At 37.7% G+C, this 18,058-nt stretch overlaps 1 protein-coding gene across 2 annotated transcripts in view; it reads right to left on the bottom strand.

The window, feature by feature from the left end:
- The window catches only part of clybl (citrate lyase beta like), a 159,857-nt gene that overhangs the window by 73,391 nt on the left and 68,408 nt on the right, over positions 1-18,058 (bottom strand). For both annotated transcript variants that reach the window (XM_062059757.1, XM_062059758.1), the window contains exon 2: positions 8,636-8,846. In XM_062059757.1, coding sequence (XP_061915741.1) covers positions 8,636-8,846 — 211 coding nt within the window. The remainder of the gene's footprint in view (positions 1-8,635; positions 8,847-18,058) is intronic.

Raw genomic sequence — 18,058 nt, 5'->3', positions numbered from 1 at the left:
TTTTGAGGCATGTTAAAAAAAAAAAATGCACTTTTTGACTTCAATAATAATAAATATGGCAGTGCCATGTTGGCATTTTTTTTCCATAACTTGAGTTGATTTATTTTGATGTTTATTGGGATAAGGTAAACATCTGTTTATTATTTTAACATAAAAGTGTTTGATTGTGAGGCATTAAAAGCCACAAAATGCGAGGGGTCCATCAAAACAGTAACAACAGTATGAACATTACACAAGAGTTAAAGGCCTACTGAAAGCCACTACTACTGACCACGCAGTCTGATAGTTTATATATCAATGATGAAATCTTAACATTGCAACACATGCCAATACGGCCGGGTTAACTTATAAAGTGACATTTTAAATTTCCCGCTAAACTTCTGGTTGAAAACGCCTTTGGATGATGACGTATGCGCGTGACGTAGTCAGTTGAACGGAAGTTATGGTGCAACGTAGAATCCTATACAAAAAGCTCTGTTTTCATTTCATAATTCCACAGTATTCTGGACATCTTTTGCAATTTGTTTAATGAACAATGAAGGCTGCAAAGAAGAAAGTTGTAGGTGGAATCTGTGTATTAGCGGCTGACTATAGCAACACAACCAGGAGGACTTTGTTGGAGAGCAGACGCGCTAGCCGCGACCTCACCTTGACTTCCTACGTCTCCGGGCCGCCAAACGCATCGGGTGAAGTCCTTCGTCCTTCCGTTGATCGCTGGAACGCAGGTGAGCACGGGTGTTGATGAGCAGATGAAGGCTGGCTGGCGTAGGTGGAGAGCTAATGTTTTTAGCATAGCTCTGTAAGGTCCGGTTGCTAAGTTAGCTTCAATGGCGTCGTTAGCACAGCATTGTTAACCTTCGCCAGCCTGGAAAGCATTAACCGTGTATTTACATGTCCACGTTTTAATAGTATTGTTGATTTTCTATCGATCCTTCCAGTCAGGGGTTTGTTTTTTTTGTTTCTATATGCAGTTAAAGCACGATGCTATCACGTTAGCTCGTAGCTAAAGCGTTTCGCCGATGTATTGTCGTGGAGATAAAAGGCACTGAATGTCCATTTCGCGTTCTCGACTCTCATTTTCAAGAGGATATAGTATCCCAGGTGGTTTAAAATACAAATCCGTGATCCACAATAGAAAAAGGAGAGAGTGTGGACTCCAATGAGTCAGCTTGTACCTAAGTTACGGTCAGAGCGAAAAAATATATGTATTTCACTGCATTCTAGTCCGTCACTCTAACGTTCCTCATCCACAAATCTTTCATCCTCGCTCAAATTAATGGGGTAATGGTCCGAATAGCTCTAGCTGCGTTGAAAACAATAGGAAAATATGAGGGAGTGAACAACTGACTACGTCACGCTACTTCCGGTAGGGGCAAGGTTTTTTTTTATCAGAGACCAAAAGTTGCGAACTTTATCGACGTTGTTCTCTACTAAATCCTTTCAGCAAAAATATGGCAATATCGCAAAATGATCAAGTATGACACATAGAATGGATCTGCTATCCCCGTTTAAATAAAAAAAATTCATTTCAGTAGGCCTTTAAGGGGTTATCTGGCTTAATGTAGACATAACCTAAAGCCCTTCAGAATCTTTGAATCGTCAAATCATGTTTTTAAGGATGCACTCGCTGGCTATGAGTTCCCTAAACCTTTGAGTATTCAGCCCGATGAATAATAATAAATACTGGAAGTAAATAATGTAAGAAATGTGAACGGTATTTCATTCATTTATGGTTCAGGCATACTATTTCTGCATATGTGTGCAAATGTGAAAGAGGTGCCCCCCCCCCCTCCCGCCGTGCCATCTGGAGAGGAAATGGAGTGTGAAGTACAGTATAGTTTGGGACCAAGCTCCGTGGCAGCGGCTCAGCAGTTAGTTCATTAGTTCCAAATTTCCAAGGATTAGGAGAAAATCTCTAAGGCAGTGAAGGTAGGGTGTAGGGACCCATGTGGGGAAAGGAGACAGCCAGACACACGCCGGGGAGGAAAAAATGGACCATAGGGCATGCTTGGAGACCGAGAGAGAGGAACCGTCTTAACCCCGGGGACCCTGCGGAGGATGGACGAGGACAAGAGGGTTTAGAGGAATGGTAGGGGGCACAAAGATGGCGGAAAAAAAGATGAGGACAGAGGACAGGTGTAGCCGTCAGTTCCGCTCCAGGGTCTGTCCCCCCCCGCCACTCCTCCACCCCACTGATCATACAGATATGATGATATGTGTAAGAGTGTTAGCGCACTCAGCCTTATCTCCCCTCCCGTCTCCTACTGCTCTCCCCAAGCAAGCTCTCTGTGGCTTTGACCCCTCCAGTCCGTCTCTCTTCCCTCTTCCTTTGCAGCCGGGTCGAGACGGGAGGGCAGACCATTTTTTTTGGAGGAGGGGGAGTCAAAAGTGCCAGGCAATTAAGCGGGCACGCTGCAGTTTTAAGGTGAAGGTGACAGATCCGGTAAAGAATATTTAGAAAGATAGGCCTAAGAGTAAAAAAACAAAGTTGTGCATACACTGTAAAAAAAAATTATGTCAAAAAAACGGTCATCTACTGGCAGCTACGGCTGCTAAACGAAAACCATACAATTAAAGTAAAACATTGTAAACCAGGGGTCACCAACCTTTTTGAAAGCAAGAACTACTTCTTGGGTAGTGATTAATGCGAAGGGCTACCAGTTTGATACACACTTAAATAAATTGCCAGAATTAGCCAATTTGCTCAATTTACCTTTAACTCTGTTATGATTAATAATTAATGATACTTACACTTAATTGAACGGTTTAAAAGAGGAGAAAACACGAAAAAAATGACAATTACATTTTGAAACATAGTTTATCTTCAATTTCGACTCTTTAAAATTCAAAATTCAACCGAAAAAAAGAAGAGAATAACTAGCTAATTCGAATCTTTTTGAAAAAAAATTCGAAAAAGAATTTATGGAACATCATTAATAATTTTTTCTGATTAAGATTCATTTTAGAATTTTGATGACATGTTTTAAATAGGTTAAAATCCAATCTGCACCTTGTTATAATATATAACAAATTGTACCAAGTTATATTTCTAACAAAGACAAATCATTATTTCTCCTAGATTTTCCAGAACAAAATTTTTAAAATAAATTCAAAAGACTTTGAAATAAGATTCTACAGATTTTCTAGATTTGCCAGAATAATTTTTTTGAATTTTAATCATAAGTTTGAAGAAATATTTCAAAAATATTCTTCGTCGAAAAAACAGAAGCTAAAATGAATAATTAAATTAAAATGTATTTATTATTCTTTACAATAAAAAAAATAAATTTACTTGAACATTGATTTAAATTGTCAGGAAAGAAGAGGAAGGAATTCAAAAGGTAAAAAGGTATATGTGTTTAAAAATCCTAAAATCATTTTTAAGGTTGTATGTTTTCTCTAAAATTGTCTTTCTGAAAGTTATAAGAAGCAAAGTAAAAAAATTAATGAATTTATTTAAACAAGTGAAGACCAAGTCTTTAAAATATTTTCTTGGATTTTCAAATTCTATTTGAGTTTTGTCTCTCTTAGAATTAAAAATGTCGGGCAAAGCGAGACCAGCTTGCTAGTAATTAAATAAAATGTAAAAAATAGAGGCAGCTCACTGGTAAGTGCTGCTATTTGAGCTATTTTTAGAACAGGCCAGCGGGCTACTCATCTAGTCCTTACGGGCTACCTGGTGCCCGCGGGCACCGCGTTGGTGACCCCTGTTGTAAACCAAATAACGATCAAGAACATTATATTGACAGAAATTTTCATGAAACGTTTTGCGGAAAAATATCGTAATTTTACAGATTTTTACTAAATTATTTAGATCAACCACCTTTAAAGGCCTACTGAAATGATTTGTTTTATTTAAACGGCGATAGCAGATCCATTCTATGTGTCATACTTGATCATTTTGCGATATTGCCATATTTTTGCTGAAAGGATTTAGTAGAGAACGACGACGATAAAGTTCGCAACTTTTGGTCTCTGATAAAAAAAAAACCTTGCCCCTACCGGAAGTAGCGTGACATTGTCAGTTGTTTACTCCCTCATATTTTCCTATTGTTTTCAACGCAGCTAGAGCTATTCGGACCATTACCCCATTAATTTGAGCGAGGATGAAAGATTCATGGATGAGTATTGTCCTGTTTAAGAGTGTCACAACATTGCTGTTTACAGCAGACAAACTGCTTTACGGTAGACTAAACGTGACTGCTGTTGTTGTGTGTTGTTACGGCGCTGGGAGGACGTTAATGAAACTGCCTAACAATAAACCCACATAAGAAACCAAGAACTCGCCCTCGATCATTCTACAGTTATGACGTCATTGGGCAGGCAAGCTGTTTATATTGTGGGAAAGCGGACGTGAGAACAGGCTGTCCCCACTCAGGTCCGCGTTGAGCTGGAGGGGGCGCGGCCTCCAGCTCCGGCTAAATACCGGGAGTTTGTCGGGAGAAAATTTCTGCCGGGAGGTTATCGGGAGAGGCGCTGAATACCGGCAGTCTCCCGCTAAAAACGGGAGGGTTGGCAAGTATGACCTAAGTTACGGTCAGAGCAAAAAAAGATACACTACCGTTCAAAAGTTTGGGGTCACCCAAACAATTTCGTGTTTGAGCCTTCATTTCTAAGAACAAGAATAGACTGTCGAGTTTCAGATGAAAGTTCTCTTTTTCTGGCCATTTTGAGCGTTTAATTGACCCCACAAATGTGATGCTCCAGAAACTCAATCTGCTCAAAGGAAGGTCCGTTTTGTAGCTTCTGTAACGAGCTAAAGTGTTTTCAGATGTGTGAACATGATTGCACAAGGGTTTTCTAATCATCAATTAGCCTTCTGAGCCAATGAGCAAACACATTGTACCATTAGAACACTGGAGTGATAGTTGCTGGAAATGGGCCTGTATACACCTATGTAGATATTGCACCAAAAAGCAGACATTTGCAGCTAGAATAGTCATTTACCACATTAGCAATGTATAGAGTGTATTTCTTTAAAGTTAAGACTAGTTTAAAGTTATCTTCATTGAAAATAAGGACATTTCAATGTGACCCCAAACTTTTGAACGGTAGTGTACGTCCTGCACTGCACTGTAGTCCTTCACTCTCACTTTCCTCATCCACGAATCTTTCATCCTCGCTCAAATTAATGGGGTAATCGTCGCTTTCTCGGTCCGAATCCCTCTCGCTCCATTGTAAACAATGGGAAAATGTGAGGAGTCCTTCCTCCGGTGACGTCACGCTACTTCCGGTACAGGCAAGGCTTTTTTTTTTATCAGCGACCAAAAGCTGCGACCTTTATCGTCGATGTTCTCTACTAAATCCTTTCAGCAAAAATATGGCAATATCGCGAAATGATCAAGTATGACACATAGACTGGATCTGCTATTCCCGTTTGAATAAAACAATTTCATTCCAGTAGGCCTTTAAGAACCACTGTTCTAGGGTCACTTGTCGTTGCACAGGTGCACCAATTTTGGTGAAAGGCTTGGGTTTTTAAGGACACACTTCCAGCGGCTTGTGAACATCCATGGACTGGTGAGAAAGTGACAGCTGTAGAAGTCAGAAGCCTGCGAATTCCTCCCGGAGCCTGAAAGACCACATTCCTGTCCACCACGCTGTAAAGACAGAGAGCTGTGACATCCACCGACGCCACGGCGGGGTCATTCCTCTGGCCTGTCAGTCACGCCGGCCGCCATCGTATTGTCTTTGTCTCGCTACAGGAACGGCCTGCAGCCATATCAATCATCTTTATTATCATGACTTAAAACCCCTTTGTTAGTTAACTTTTTTTTTTTTTTTTGAAACCCTTTATGCCGCTCTCCAATCACAATTTCATGGACAGTTCAGTCGGGCCAATCGGGAGGTCGCGTGGGCGGGAGGAGAATGCTTTTAACCTGCTGCATCTGCTGCTTTCCCGCTGCTCGCCCAGTGGGACGTGGTCACCTTGTTTTAAAGGCCTCTGATGGGGGATGGTGGGGGGCCGCCGCTGCCTTTATGCCACCATAATAGGGAGAAATGTGCTTGTTTTAAACATCTTACTTAGGTAGTTTGCCTCGAAGGGATTAAGTCGGAGCACCTGTCGGCCTGAGCGGAGAGGATCACAACTACAACGGCACAATTGTAATTTACTTGCTGCATACACCTAAATTACAATTGTTATCATTTGTTAGCAATTAAGACTTTAATAGAGCTATTGCACAATGTTTATTTACATCTTCCAGATATGCACCCTGATATAAAGTAATCAGCAATACGTTGCAATCCTATATACCAAAATGTAGTCTTCACAGTTGGTGAATTTTGAGAAATGAGAAATGTTTCATGTGGGCCGAAATGAAATATTGAGAGCTGCCAACGTTTGCTTTTTAAATTCCAGTAGATCTCATTCTAGGGATGGGCAACAGATATGGCCTAAACTCTATTTACGGATATACAGTGGTGGTCAAAAGTGTAGATACACTTGTAGAGAACATCATGTCATGGCTGTCTTGAGTTGCCAATCATTTCTACAACTCTTGTTTTTTTGTGTATGGAGCTCATACTTGTTGGTCACTAAAAACATTCATGAAGTTTGCTTCTTTTATGAATTTATTATGTGTCTACTGAAAATGTGAGCAAATGTGCTGGGTCAAAAGTATACATACAGCAATAATTAAAGGCCTACTGAAAGCCACTACTAGCGACCACGCAGTCTGATAGTTTATATATCAATGATGAAATCTTAACATTGCAACACATGCCAATACGGCCGGGTTAACTTATAAAGTGACATTTTAAACTTCCCAGGAAACTTCCGCTTGAAAACGTCGCGGTATGATGACGTATGCGCGTGACGTCACGAGGTCAAGGGAAGTGTTTGGCCCTAATTCAAATACCTCTGTTTTCTTCGACAAAATTCCACAGTATTCTGGACATCTGTGTTGGTGAATCTTTTGCAATTTGTTTAATGAACAATGGAGACTGCAAATAAGAAAGTTGTAGGTGGGATCGGTGGAGCGGCGGACTACAGCAACACCAACACCAGGAGGTTGTGTTGTGTTTTGAGCAGGATAGCAGACGCACTACAGTGAGTAAGCCCGCCGCCGCATCTAAGTTAGCTTCTGTTTTTTTAGCTTCGCAAAGCTGAATATTATTAATCGTGTATTTACATGTTCATGGTTTAATAGTATTTTTGATCTTCTGTCTATCCATCCAGTCAGGGTTTTTTTTAATTTAGTTTCTATCCGCATTTGAGACTGCTATGCTATCACGTTGGCTACGTTGCTAGGTTAGCTTCTATTTTTTTTTAGCTTCGCAAAGCTGAATATTATTAATCGTGTATTTACATGTTCATGGTTTAATAGTATTTTTGATCTTCTGTCTATCCATCCAGTCAGGTTTTTTTTTATTTAGTTTCTATCTGCATTTGAGACTGATGCTATCACGTTGGCTACGTTGCTAGGTTAGCTTCTATTTTTTTAGCTTCGCAAAGCTGAATATTATTAATCGTGTATTTACATGTTCAGTCACTGTGAATGTCCATTTCGCATTCTCGACTCTCATTTTCAAGAAGATATAGTATCTGAGGTGGTTTAAAATACAAATCTGTGATCCACAATAGAAAAAGGAGAGAGTGTGGAATCCAATGAGCCAGCTTGTACCTAAGTTACGGTCAGAGCGAAAAAAGATACGTCCATCACTGCCTCTCAAGTCCTTCACTGTAACGTTCCTCATCTACGAATCTTTCATCCTGGCTCAAATTAATGGGGTAATCGTCACTTTCTCGGTCCGAATCTCTCTCGCTCCATCGTAAACAACGGGGAATTGTGAGGAATACTAGCTCCTGTGACGTCACGCTACTTCCGCTACAGGCAAGGCTTTTTTTATTAGCGAGCAAAAGTTGCGAACTTTATCGTCGATTTTCTCTACTAAATCCTTTCAGCAAAAATATGGCAATATCGCGAAATGATCAAGTATGACACATAGAATGGATCTGCTATTCCCGTTTAAATAAAAAAATGTCATTTCAGTAGGCCTTTAAGCTGTACATCAAGCAAGAATGGGAAAGAATTCCACCTGAGAAGCTTCAAAAATGTGTCTCCTCAGTTCCCAAACCTTTACTGAGTGTTGTTCAAAGGAAAGGCCATGTAACACAGTGGTGAACATGCCCTTTCCCAACTACTTTGGCACGTGTTGCAGCCATGAAATTCTAAGTTAGTTATTATTTGGGTTGAGTTTAAACATCAAATATGTTGTCTTTGTAGCATATTCAACTGAATATGGCTTGAAAAGGATTTGCAAATCATTGTATTCCGTTTATATTTACATCTAACACCATTTCCCAACTCATATGGAAACGGGGTTTGTAGACGTTTACCAAACAATCTGTCACTCCTAATCGCTAAATCCCATGAAATCTTATACGTCTAGTCTCTTACGTGAATGACATCAATAATATTATTTGATATTTTACGCTAATGTCTTAATCATTTCACACATAAGTCGCTCCTGAGTATAAGTCGCACCCCCGGCCAAACTATGAAAAAAAAACTGCCACTTATAGTCCGAAAAATACGCTACTAAACATCTGCAAATGTTAGCATTGTATTACAAAGTGATGGCAAAGAAGAGTTGAAGTCTCAATGCTGAGGAGTGTGAGGGCGGGCCTGACCTTTTTGCTGAGGGCGACGCCATCCTCGCAGTCCAGGACGGCACAGTCCACGTCCAGGGTGGTCAGCTTCCTCAGTTTGCGCTCGTCATCGCCGGGGCAGTAGAGCACGGCTCTGCGGGGTATGTAGGGCAGCGAGGACCCTGCGGTGTCATGGTGGTGACGCCATCCTCTGGTATGCAGCCGGGCGGCAGGCAGGAGCCAACCACCGTCCCTGTTACCAGCAATATATATGCGGAACATAAGCACACTGCCACACAGTAAATCACATGAATTACTTATGAGCTAAATGGAGGGTTAAGGACACTGAATAATTAAAGGTTGTTGTTGCATTCATCTTCCTAATATATACAGTTTGAATGCTGAACATGGCAGACTATACATAGAGTGAAAGTCTCCAAATGTTTTGGGTTTCTTTTTTTTTTTTTTGTGGGTTCCGTTTGCCCTTCAGCTGCTCATTGAAGTGGAGGGAGATGCGATGACCTGGGCTTTAGTTTTCTTTGTCGGGGAACAAATCCACCCAAACATTGCGCTCACTCATATGCTAATGTGGCCACACTGCTCAGTGTCTGGGCAGGGCGGAAAATGAATGAATGAAGTTAAGGGGGAGGGAGCTTGATTGTTGTTGGAGTTGTAGCAGAGTCATAGAGCTAAGCAGAGACCTCCGCCAAGGCCAAATAACCCAGGGTTTCCCCCTTGATGTAACTGAACCTTGCAAAATCATAGCCGCCACACCTTGAAAGTTAGGGGCTTTTCTTAACGTCAAAACAAATAAATTAAAGTAATGTAATGTATTAGCAGTGTTTCCCACACATTAATTTATTTGTGGCGGCCCGCCACAAAAGAATTACGTCCGCCACAAATATATATATTTTTTTAATTTATTTATTTATTTATTTTTTTTGTCCTGTCCAGCTTCTCAGGCAAATCATATAGCAGATGTAGATGCCCATATAGGCTGTTCAGATTTACTTTACAAAAGAGAAGTGTAGGATACTTCTCTTGTTGCCTTATTCGTATTTGACCACTACTGTTTTCTGTTTATTTGTTACTGACTGTGGCAGGACACCTCTGCCTCTGTTTCACTTTATGTTGCTGGTAAATAATATGGTTGTAGTAGTAGGCTAAAGTTAAATTATTTAGTATGCACTAATTAAAGGGGCAAAGCTTTAAGAGACAATATTTTTAGATTTTATAAGATATATTTTTTGTAAGAACCACAATGAATAAATATATTTCAGTGAATAACTTATTGTTCAAATCTGTATATAAATATGTACATAAAGTGTTGTAATTATATTGTAAAATGGAAGGATGGACGTTTAAAACAAAACTGTTATTATTAATGAGTTATTATAAATTTTTTGAGCCTTCTTAGAGAAAATCATATCATTGTAGTAAATTATGCAAATTACTCGATGATCTCATGGTGACCACGCCCATAGCCACGCCCCCACCGCCACAGGTATCTTGGCAGTTTATGGGAAACACTGATTAGAGCAGGGGTCACCAACCTTTTTGAAAGCAAGAGCTACTTCTTGGGTAGTGATTAATGCGAAGGGCTACCAGTTTGATACACACTTAAATAAATTGCCAGAAATAGCCAATTTGCTCAATTTACCTTTAACTCTATGTTATTATTCATAATTAATGATATTTACACTTAATTGAACGGTTTAAAAGAGGAGAAAACACGAAAAAAATTTACATTTTGAAACATAGTTTATCTTCAATTTAACTCTTTAAAATTCAAAATTCAACTGAAAAAAAGAAGAGAAAAACTTAAAAAAATTATTTATGGAACATCATTAGTAATTTTTCCTGATTAAGATTAATTTTAGAATTTTGATGACATGTTTTAAATAGGTTAAAATCCAATCTACACTTTGTTAGAATATATAACAAATTGGACCAAGCTATATTTCTAACAAAGACAAATCATTATTTCTTCTAGATTTTCCAGAACAAAAATTTTAAAATAAATTCAAAAGACTTTGAAATAAGATTTAAATTTGATTCTACAGATTTTCTAGATTTGCCAGAATATTTTTTTGGAATTTTAATCATAATAAGTTTGAAGAAATATTTCACAAATACTCTTCGTCGAAAAAACAGAAGCTAAAATGAAGAATTAAATTAAAATGTATTTATTATTCTTTACAATTAAAAAAAAAAAATACTTGAACATTGATTTAAATTGTCAGGAAAGAAGAGGAAGGAATTTAAAAGGTAAAAAGGTATATGTGTTTAAAAATCCTAAAATCATTTTTAAGGTTGTATTTTTTTTTAAAATTGTCTTTCTGAAAGTTATAAGAAACAAAGTAAAAAAATTAATGAATTTATTTAAACAAGTGAAGACCAAGTCTTTAAAATATTTTCTTGGATTTTCAAATTCTATTTGAGTTTTGTCTCTCTTAGAATTAAAAATGTCGGGCAAAGCGAGACCAGCTTGCGAGTAAATAAATAACATTTAAAAAATAGAGGCAGCTCACTGGTAAGTGCTGCTATTTGAGCTATTTTTAGAACAGGCCAGCAGGCTACTCATCTGGTCCTTACGGGTGACCTGGTGCCCGCGGGCACCGCGTTGGTGACCCCTGGATTAGAGTCTCCAGATGCAGTCGATTGATTCAGTGTTTTTCAACCTTTTTTGAGGCAAGGCACATTTTTTTCATTGAAAAAATCCTGAGGCACACCACAAGCAGAAATCATTAAAAAACGAAACTCAGTAGACAATAAAAAGTTGTTCTCGCAATTGTTGGATATGACTTTAAAGCATAACCAAGCATTCATCACTATAGCTCTTGTCTCAAAGTAGGTGTACTGTCACCACCTGTCACATCACACCCTAACTTATTTTGAGTTTTTCTGTGTGTAGTGTTTTAGTCCTTCTCTTGCCCTCCTATTTTGGTGTTTTTTCCTGTTTTTTTGGTATTTTCCTGTTGCAGTTTCATGTCTTCCTTTGAACGCTATTCTCCACACCTGCTTTGTTTTCGCAATCCAGACTATTTAAATTGTGCGGACGCTTTCCTTCTTTGTGGGGACGTTGATATTCATGTCATGTACGGATGTACTTTGTGGACGCCGTCTCTGCTCCACACACTGTAAGTCTTTGCTGTCGTCCAGCATTTTGTGTTTTGTTTATTTTGCAGCCAGGTCAGTTTTGGTTTTGTTTTGCATAGCCATGCCTAAGCTTCAATGCCTTTTATTTTTTAACCCAATCAGGTGAAATTACATAACCTAATTGATATGTTGCATAGCGAATGTTTTAGTGAACCAAGTGAGAGCCGACAAAAACATCCAGTGTCTCACTCGCTAGCATTAGCTCATAGCTAGACAATAGACAAAATAGTTTTCCAAGCATGGGCAGATGACTGTTCCAATGTTTTCCACATAAAATGCTGTCCATTATTATTATTAAATTACCAAATAAAACCATGGTATTTGTTTATAGTCCTTTCTATTGTATTGTTTTTTTTAAATATTCGTTATGTAGAAGTAATATTTTCTCATTAAAAAGTAGGGCTGCGTATTGTTCACATCGGTACTAAAACAGTGCCTAAACCTGTGCTTAAATAAAACTGAAAATCAAGCACATTTTTGTAAAAAAAACAAAAACGTAACACTTATATTTTGTAGACATACACGTTTAACAGACTAGTAATTAAAATACTTGATTAAACATGTGATTGTAACTAGATAAATGCTTTAAAATGTAATATCGGAAATTATCGGTATCGGTTTCAAAAAGTAAAATGTATGATGTTTTAAAAGGCCGCTGTGTACACGGACGTAGGGAGAAGTACAGAGCGCCGATAAACCTTAAAGGCACTGCCAGTCACATAATATCTACAGCTTTTCACACACACAAGTGAATGCAAGGCATACTTGGTCAACAGCCATACAGGTCACACTGAGGGTAGCCGTGTAAACAACTTTAACACTGTTACAAATATGCGCCACACTGTGAACCCACACCAAACAAGAATGGCAAACACATTTCGGGAGAACATCCGCACCGTAACACGACATAAACACAACGGAACAAATACCCAGAACCCCTTGCAGCACTAACTCTTCCGGGACGCTACAATATACACCCCCCGGTACCCCCCCCCACCTCAACCTCCTCATGCTCTCTCAGGGAGAGCATGTCCCAAATTCCAAGCTGCTGTTTTGAGGCATGTTAAAAAAAAATAATGCACTTTGTGACTTCAATAATAAATATGGCAGTGCCATGTTGGCATTTTTTTTGTCCATAACTTGAGTTGATTTATTTTGGAAAACCTTGTTACATGGTTTAATGCATCCAGCGGGGCATCACAACAAAATTAGGCATAATAATGTGTTCATTCCACCACTGTATATATTGGTATCGGTTGATATCGGAATCTGTAATTAAGAGTTGGACAATATCGGAGTATCGGATATCGGCAAAAAAGCCATTATCGGACATCTCTATTCAAGAGCATAGCTAAAGGAGATTTTCACAAATGAACATACTTTTTCCACAATAGAGAAATGCTAAAACACTCTGAAAAACACAACGCAGATTGGATGGTTTAGTGAGGTCCCAGATCGGCTTTGGATCAGGCAAACTGACTATGTAGAGCAGTGGTCCCCAACCACCGGTCCGCGGACCGATTGGTACCGGGCCGCACAAGAAATTTAAAAAAAATTTAAAAAAAAATTATGAAATCAACATAAAAAACACAATATATACATTATATATCAATATAGATCAATACAGTCTGCAGGGATACAGTCCGTAAGCACACATGATTGTGTTAATTTATGTAAAAAAAAAAAAAAAAAAGTTTTGTTTTTTTTATTTATTTTTTTAAATACACCCCCCAGAGTCTGGTGTGGATGAACTTGACTGGCCTGCACAGAGTCCTGACCCGAACCCGATAGAACACCTTTGGGATGAATTAGAAGGGAGACTGAGAGCCAGGCCTTCTCCACCAACATCAGTGTGTGACCTCAACAATGCACTTATGGAAGAATGGTGGGAAATTCCTATAAACACACTCCGCAACCTTGTGGACAGCCTTCCCAGAAGAAGCTGTAATAGCTGCAAAAGGTGGAGCGCCATCATATTGAACCCTATGGGTTAGGAATGGGATGACACTTCAAGTCAAGGCAGGTGGCCAAATACTTTTGTCAATATGGTTTATCTGCCTGCCACCAAAAAAGAAGGGGATGTTTAACGTCCAACGATCAGACTGGGAGGTTGATAAATGAATCAGACTCCTTCGAATCATACAGTCGGATAGTTGACTATTCTAAAACACCCCTACTACTCTTTCACATTTTTGTAAAATGTCGTAAAAATAGCACGTCTGGCAGTGCTGAACGGGAAAATCAAATCCAGGCTTGACACCATACCACATTACCCCAGGATCACTTTGAGAAAACTCTTTAGCGGTTTTTGCATAACAAAACTGATTGTTTCTTGGAAAAAAGTGAACAATCTGTTTTACGGAAATCTTTGTTGCAAAGCCGTGCCGCACTAAATACCTTTTCAATGTTCTGCTTCCCCACTGATAACAAAACTAATTCCCAACAAATGAGATTAGCAGGTTGAGCGTACTTTCCAGGCTTGACAGAAGCAAATATTGAGTCTACAAACAGGTATTCCTACGCTCCCCTCCGCTAAATCCCTCAACAACTTATACCAAATGTTTACTTTGTGAAGCCGAGCGCATATTTACAGTATTGATTGAAATGCAAAAACATAAAGAAGGGGATGGTGGAAAATCTTGTGCTATGACTTACAAACCCCGTTTCCATATGAGCCGGGAAATTGTGTTAGATGTAAATATAAACGGAATACAATGATTTGCAAATCCTTTTCAAGCCATATTCAGTTGAATATGCTACAAAGACAACATATTTGATGTTCAAACTCATAAACTTTTTTTTTTTTTTGCAAATAATAATTAACTTAGAATTTCATGGCTGCAACACGTGCCAAAGTAGTTGGGAAAGGGCATGTTCACCACTGTGTTACATGGCCTTTCCTTTTAACAACACTCAGTAAACGATTGGGAACTGAGTTTGATGAGCATTCCTCAACTTTATCAGTATTTATTGCCACCTTTCCCAACTTCTTTGTCACGTGTTGCTGCCATCAAATTATAAAGTTAATGATTATTTGCAAAAAATATAAATAAATAATAGTAATAATTTAATAATAATAATTGGTGAAGTAAGTCATATTTCATATGATGAGATAAGTAAGATTACTTTAAGAATGAATGGATGGATGAAACACATTGAGAATGTTTGTTATGGTTCTTCTTCATGGATCATATTAGTACATTGTTTGATTGCTTTGCTTAATCCATTCCATCATTTAATTCCACATATTGATATACTGAAGGTCTTAAGTGTTGTACGTGCGTACAAATGTTTTAAATTACATTTTTCTCTAAGATTATATTTGTCCTCTTTTTTTTGAGAAGAATTGTTGTATATTCTTGGCTAGCAGGTTATAGTTTGCTTTGTGCATCATTTTAGCTGTTTGCAAATTCACTATGTCGTGGAATTTCAGTATTTTTGATTCAATAAATAAAGGGTTTGTATGTTCTCTATATCCAACATGATGTGTTATTATAACTGATCTTTTCTGTAACACCGTTAATGAATGAAGTGTACTTTTGTAATTATTTCCCCATATTTCTACACAGTAGCTCAGATATGTAACACTAGTGAGCAGTAGAGAATATGAAGGGATTTTTGGTCTAGAACATGTTTTGTTTATTCATTATTGATGTGTTTCTTGCAACTTTATGTTGTATATTTTTTACGTGAGATTTCCAGTTCAATTTATCATCAATCATTATACCTAGAAATTTGGTTTCATTTACTCTTTCAATTTCTATTCCATCTATATGTATTTGTGTTTGACTTTCTCTTCTACTATTACCAAATAGCATTATTTTAGTTTTACTAAGATTCAACGATAGTCTGTTTTTGTCAAACCATCTTTTTAATTTGTTCATTTCTTCTGTTATTATTTGTATTATCTCCTGTGTGTTCTCTCCTGAACAAAACGCTGTTGTATCATCCGCAAATAATACTAACTTTAAATCTTTTGTAACTTTACAAATGTCATTTATATAGAGATTGAATAATGTAGGTCCTAGTATTGATCCCTGAGGTACACCACAGGATATATTTAGCGTTGTAGACGTGTGTTCGCCTAGCTTCACGTATTGTTTCCTGTTCGTTAGATAACTTCTTATCCAGTTTAACACTAACCCTCTGATGCCATATCGTTCTAGTTTTTTGATTAAAATATTGTGATTAATTGTGTCAAATGCTTTATTTAGAGCCATAAAAACTGCTGCCGCACAATTTTTACTATCTATTGCATTGGTAATTTCTTCTGTAATTTCAATTAAAGCCATTGAAGTTGAAACATTAGCTCTGTATCCATATTGGTTCTCTTCGAGTATTCTATTTTTATTTATGAAACTCTCTAATCTGTTATTGAACAGTTTTTCAATGATTTAGAAAATTGTGGAAGTAATGAAACAGGTCTATAATTTGTAAATTGATGTTTGTCTCCAGTCTTATAAATTGGTGCAACTTTAGCTATTTTCATTTTGTTTGGAAATGTACCTGTTTGAAATGATAGGTTACTAATATACATTAATATAGTGATACTCAAGGGAAAATATTTGCTAATGCTAACATAAACATACTTGTTAGTTTTCAAAGCAATTTAGAGTCAAGTAATGTCATACTTGGTAAAGCGAGCACAAACCGTCTGTTTTTCTTAAGCGTTAAAACTTTGTCCTGTAAAGTTGTGTTTTTGTTCCCTCCATCAGCTGACAAGAGTTAATCAGGTTAATCTGGCCATTGAAGACACTAACGAAGTTGAGGCTAAAGACAGTTGTAACAAAACAACAGTGCTGTTTGTTGGCTGCCCATTTACATGACCACAATGAGCCTTAAACACACACATTTTTTACATTGAAATTGTGTTCAGGTGATTTATAAAGTGACAAATGTCTTGGTGGAAGACTCCATACAAACAATTCTCCACTTCTGATTCAGGAGCTATTCTGGCTGGATTGTGGTGAAATTGTCTCAAAAGTTGACTTTTTATTGAATAGCTTTAATGCTGTGAATATTAAAAAAAAAACCTGTGGTGTATAACAAAATGCTGCAATGCAGTCGTGTTGGTAGTTCTCCAGTGAAGCATACCATTTACTACAACTCCTCATTTATAGTACATATCATATACAGGAGGTCTATTCAACTGTAATAATAATAATAATATATTTTATTTGTAAAAAGCACTTTACATTGAGTAAACAACCTCAAAGTGCTACAGTGTATTAAAAAAATAAAATAAATTAAAAATATAATAAAAAAATAAAAACTAGAAAAGACAAATAGCTAAAACTAGTATGCATATATCTAAAAAAAAAAAAAAAGGCATTTTTAAAAAGAAGTGTTTTTAAGCCTTTTTTAAAAAAGCATCCACAGTCTGTGGTGCCTTCAGGTGGTCAGGGAGAGCGTTCCACAGACTGGGAGCGGCGGAGCAGAAAGCCCGGTCTCCCATTGTACTGTATATGATATGTACTATTCAATTCTTCCAGCATTCATCACCACGTTGTAATGAAACCCCTGGAAATATTGTGTCGTATGCATGTTCCAAATAAACTGAACTCAACTGATCTATTTGGCGTGTTGTTCAGCACATGTCAGGAGGACACACAAAGTAACTTTACCACACACACTGCACAGACAGACCGTTCTACGTGTGTGTGTGTGTCAACATTTTGGATTGTCAGAAATAAAAAATAAATACATAGACATATTGTATATTCACCAACATCATTTTATAATTATGTTGTTGCTGGATGACTTAAGGGGCTGAATAAATGATGTGTTTTGGTGTCTGCTGGTGTTTTTTTTTTTTATTTAGCAAATGACCATAACATTTTTTTCCTACATGAAGTCACGTCATTTATTATGCCTTTTCTTGTGTTTGAGTCATTGAGTCGCACAGAATTAAGCGTCAGTGTGCAGGCCTGGCCCTAACCAATCTGGCGCCCTAGGCAAGATTTTAGGTGGCGCCCCCCCACATCGGCAGTGAAGTGTATGTACTCACAAGAAACCGAATAGCTTTGTCTTTGACCTTTTTTTTTTACTTAAAGAAAGCAAATTAACATATTATATGAGAATGTTATGTTATGATTATCTTTAACCGAATCACAGCAGTGCTCAAATTAAAAAACAGCATTCCCTCTCATGTGATATTGCTTAATTAACATTAATGATGTGCACTTTAACAACTAGGCTTACAACTATACCTAATATATAAAGGGGTGGAAAAGTGACTATTACCTGCAGGGCAAACATTAGCTAACCAGAAGGCAATAATAATGTAAACAAAAAACACCTGCTTAA

This window comes from Entelurus aequoreus, linkage group LG10 (genome assembly GCF_033978785.1).
Source record: "Entelurus aequoreus isolate RoL-2023_Sb linkage group LG10, RoL_Eaeq_v1.1, whole genome shotgun sequence".
NCBI lineage: Eukaryota > Metazoa > Chordata > Actinopteri > Syngnathiformes > Syngnathidae > Entelurus > Entelurus aequoreus.
The sequence above is the reverse complement of the archived record's forward strand: the minus strand, read 5'-3'. Positions and strand labels throughout refer to the sequence as shown.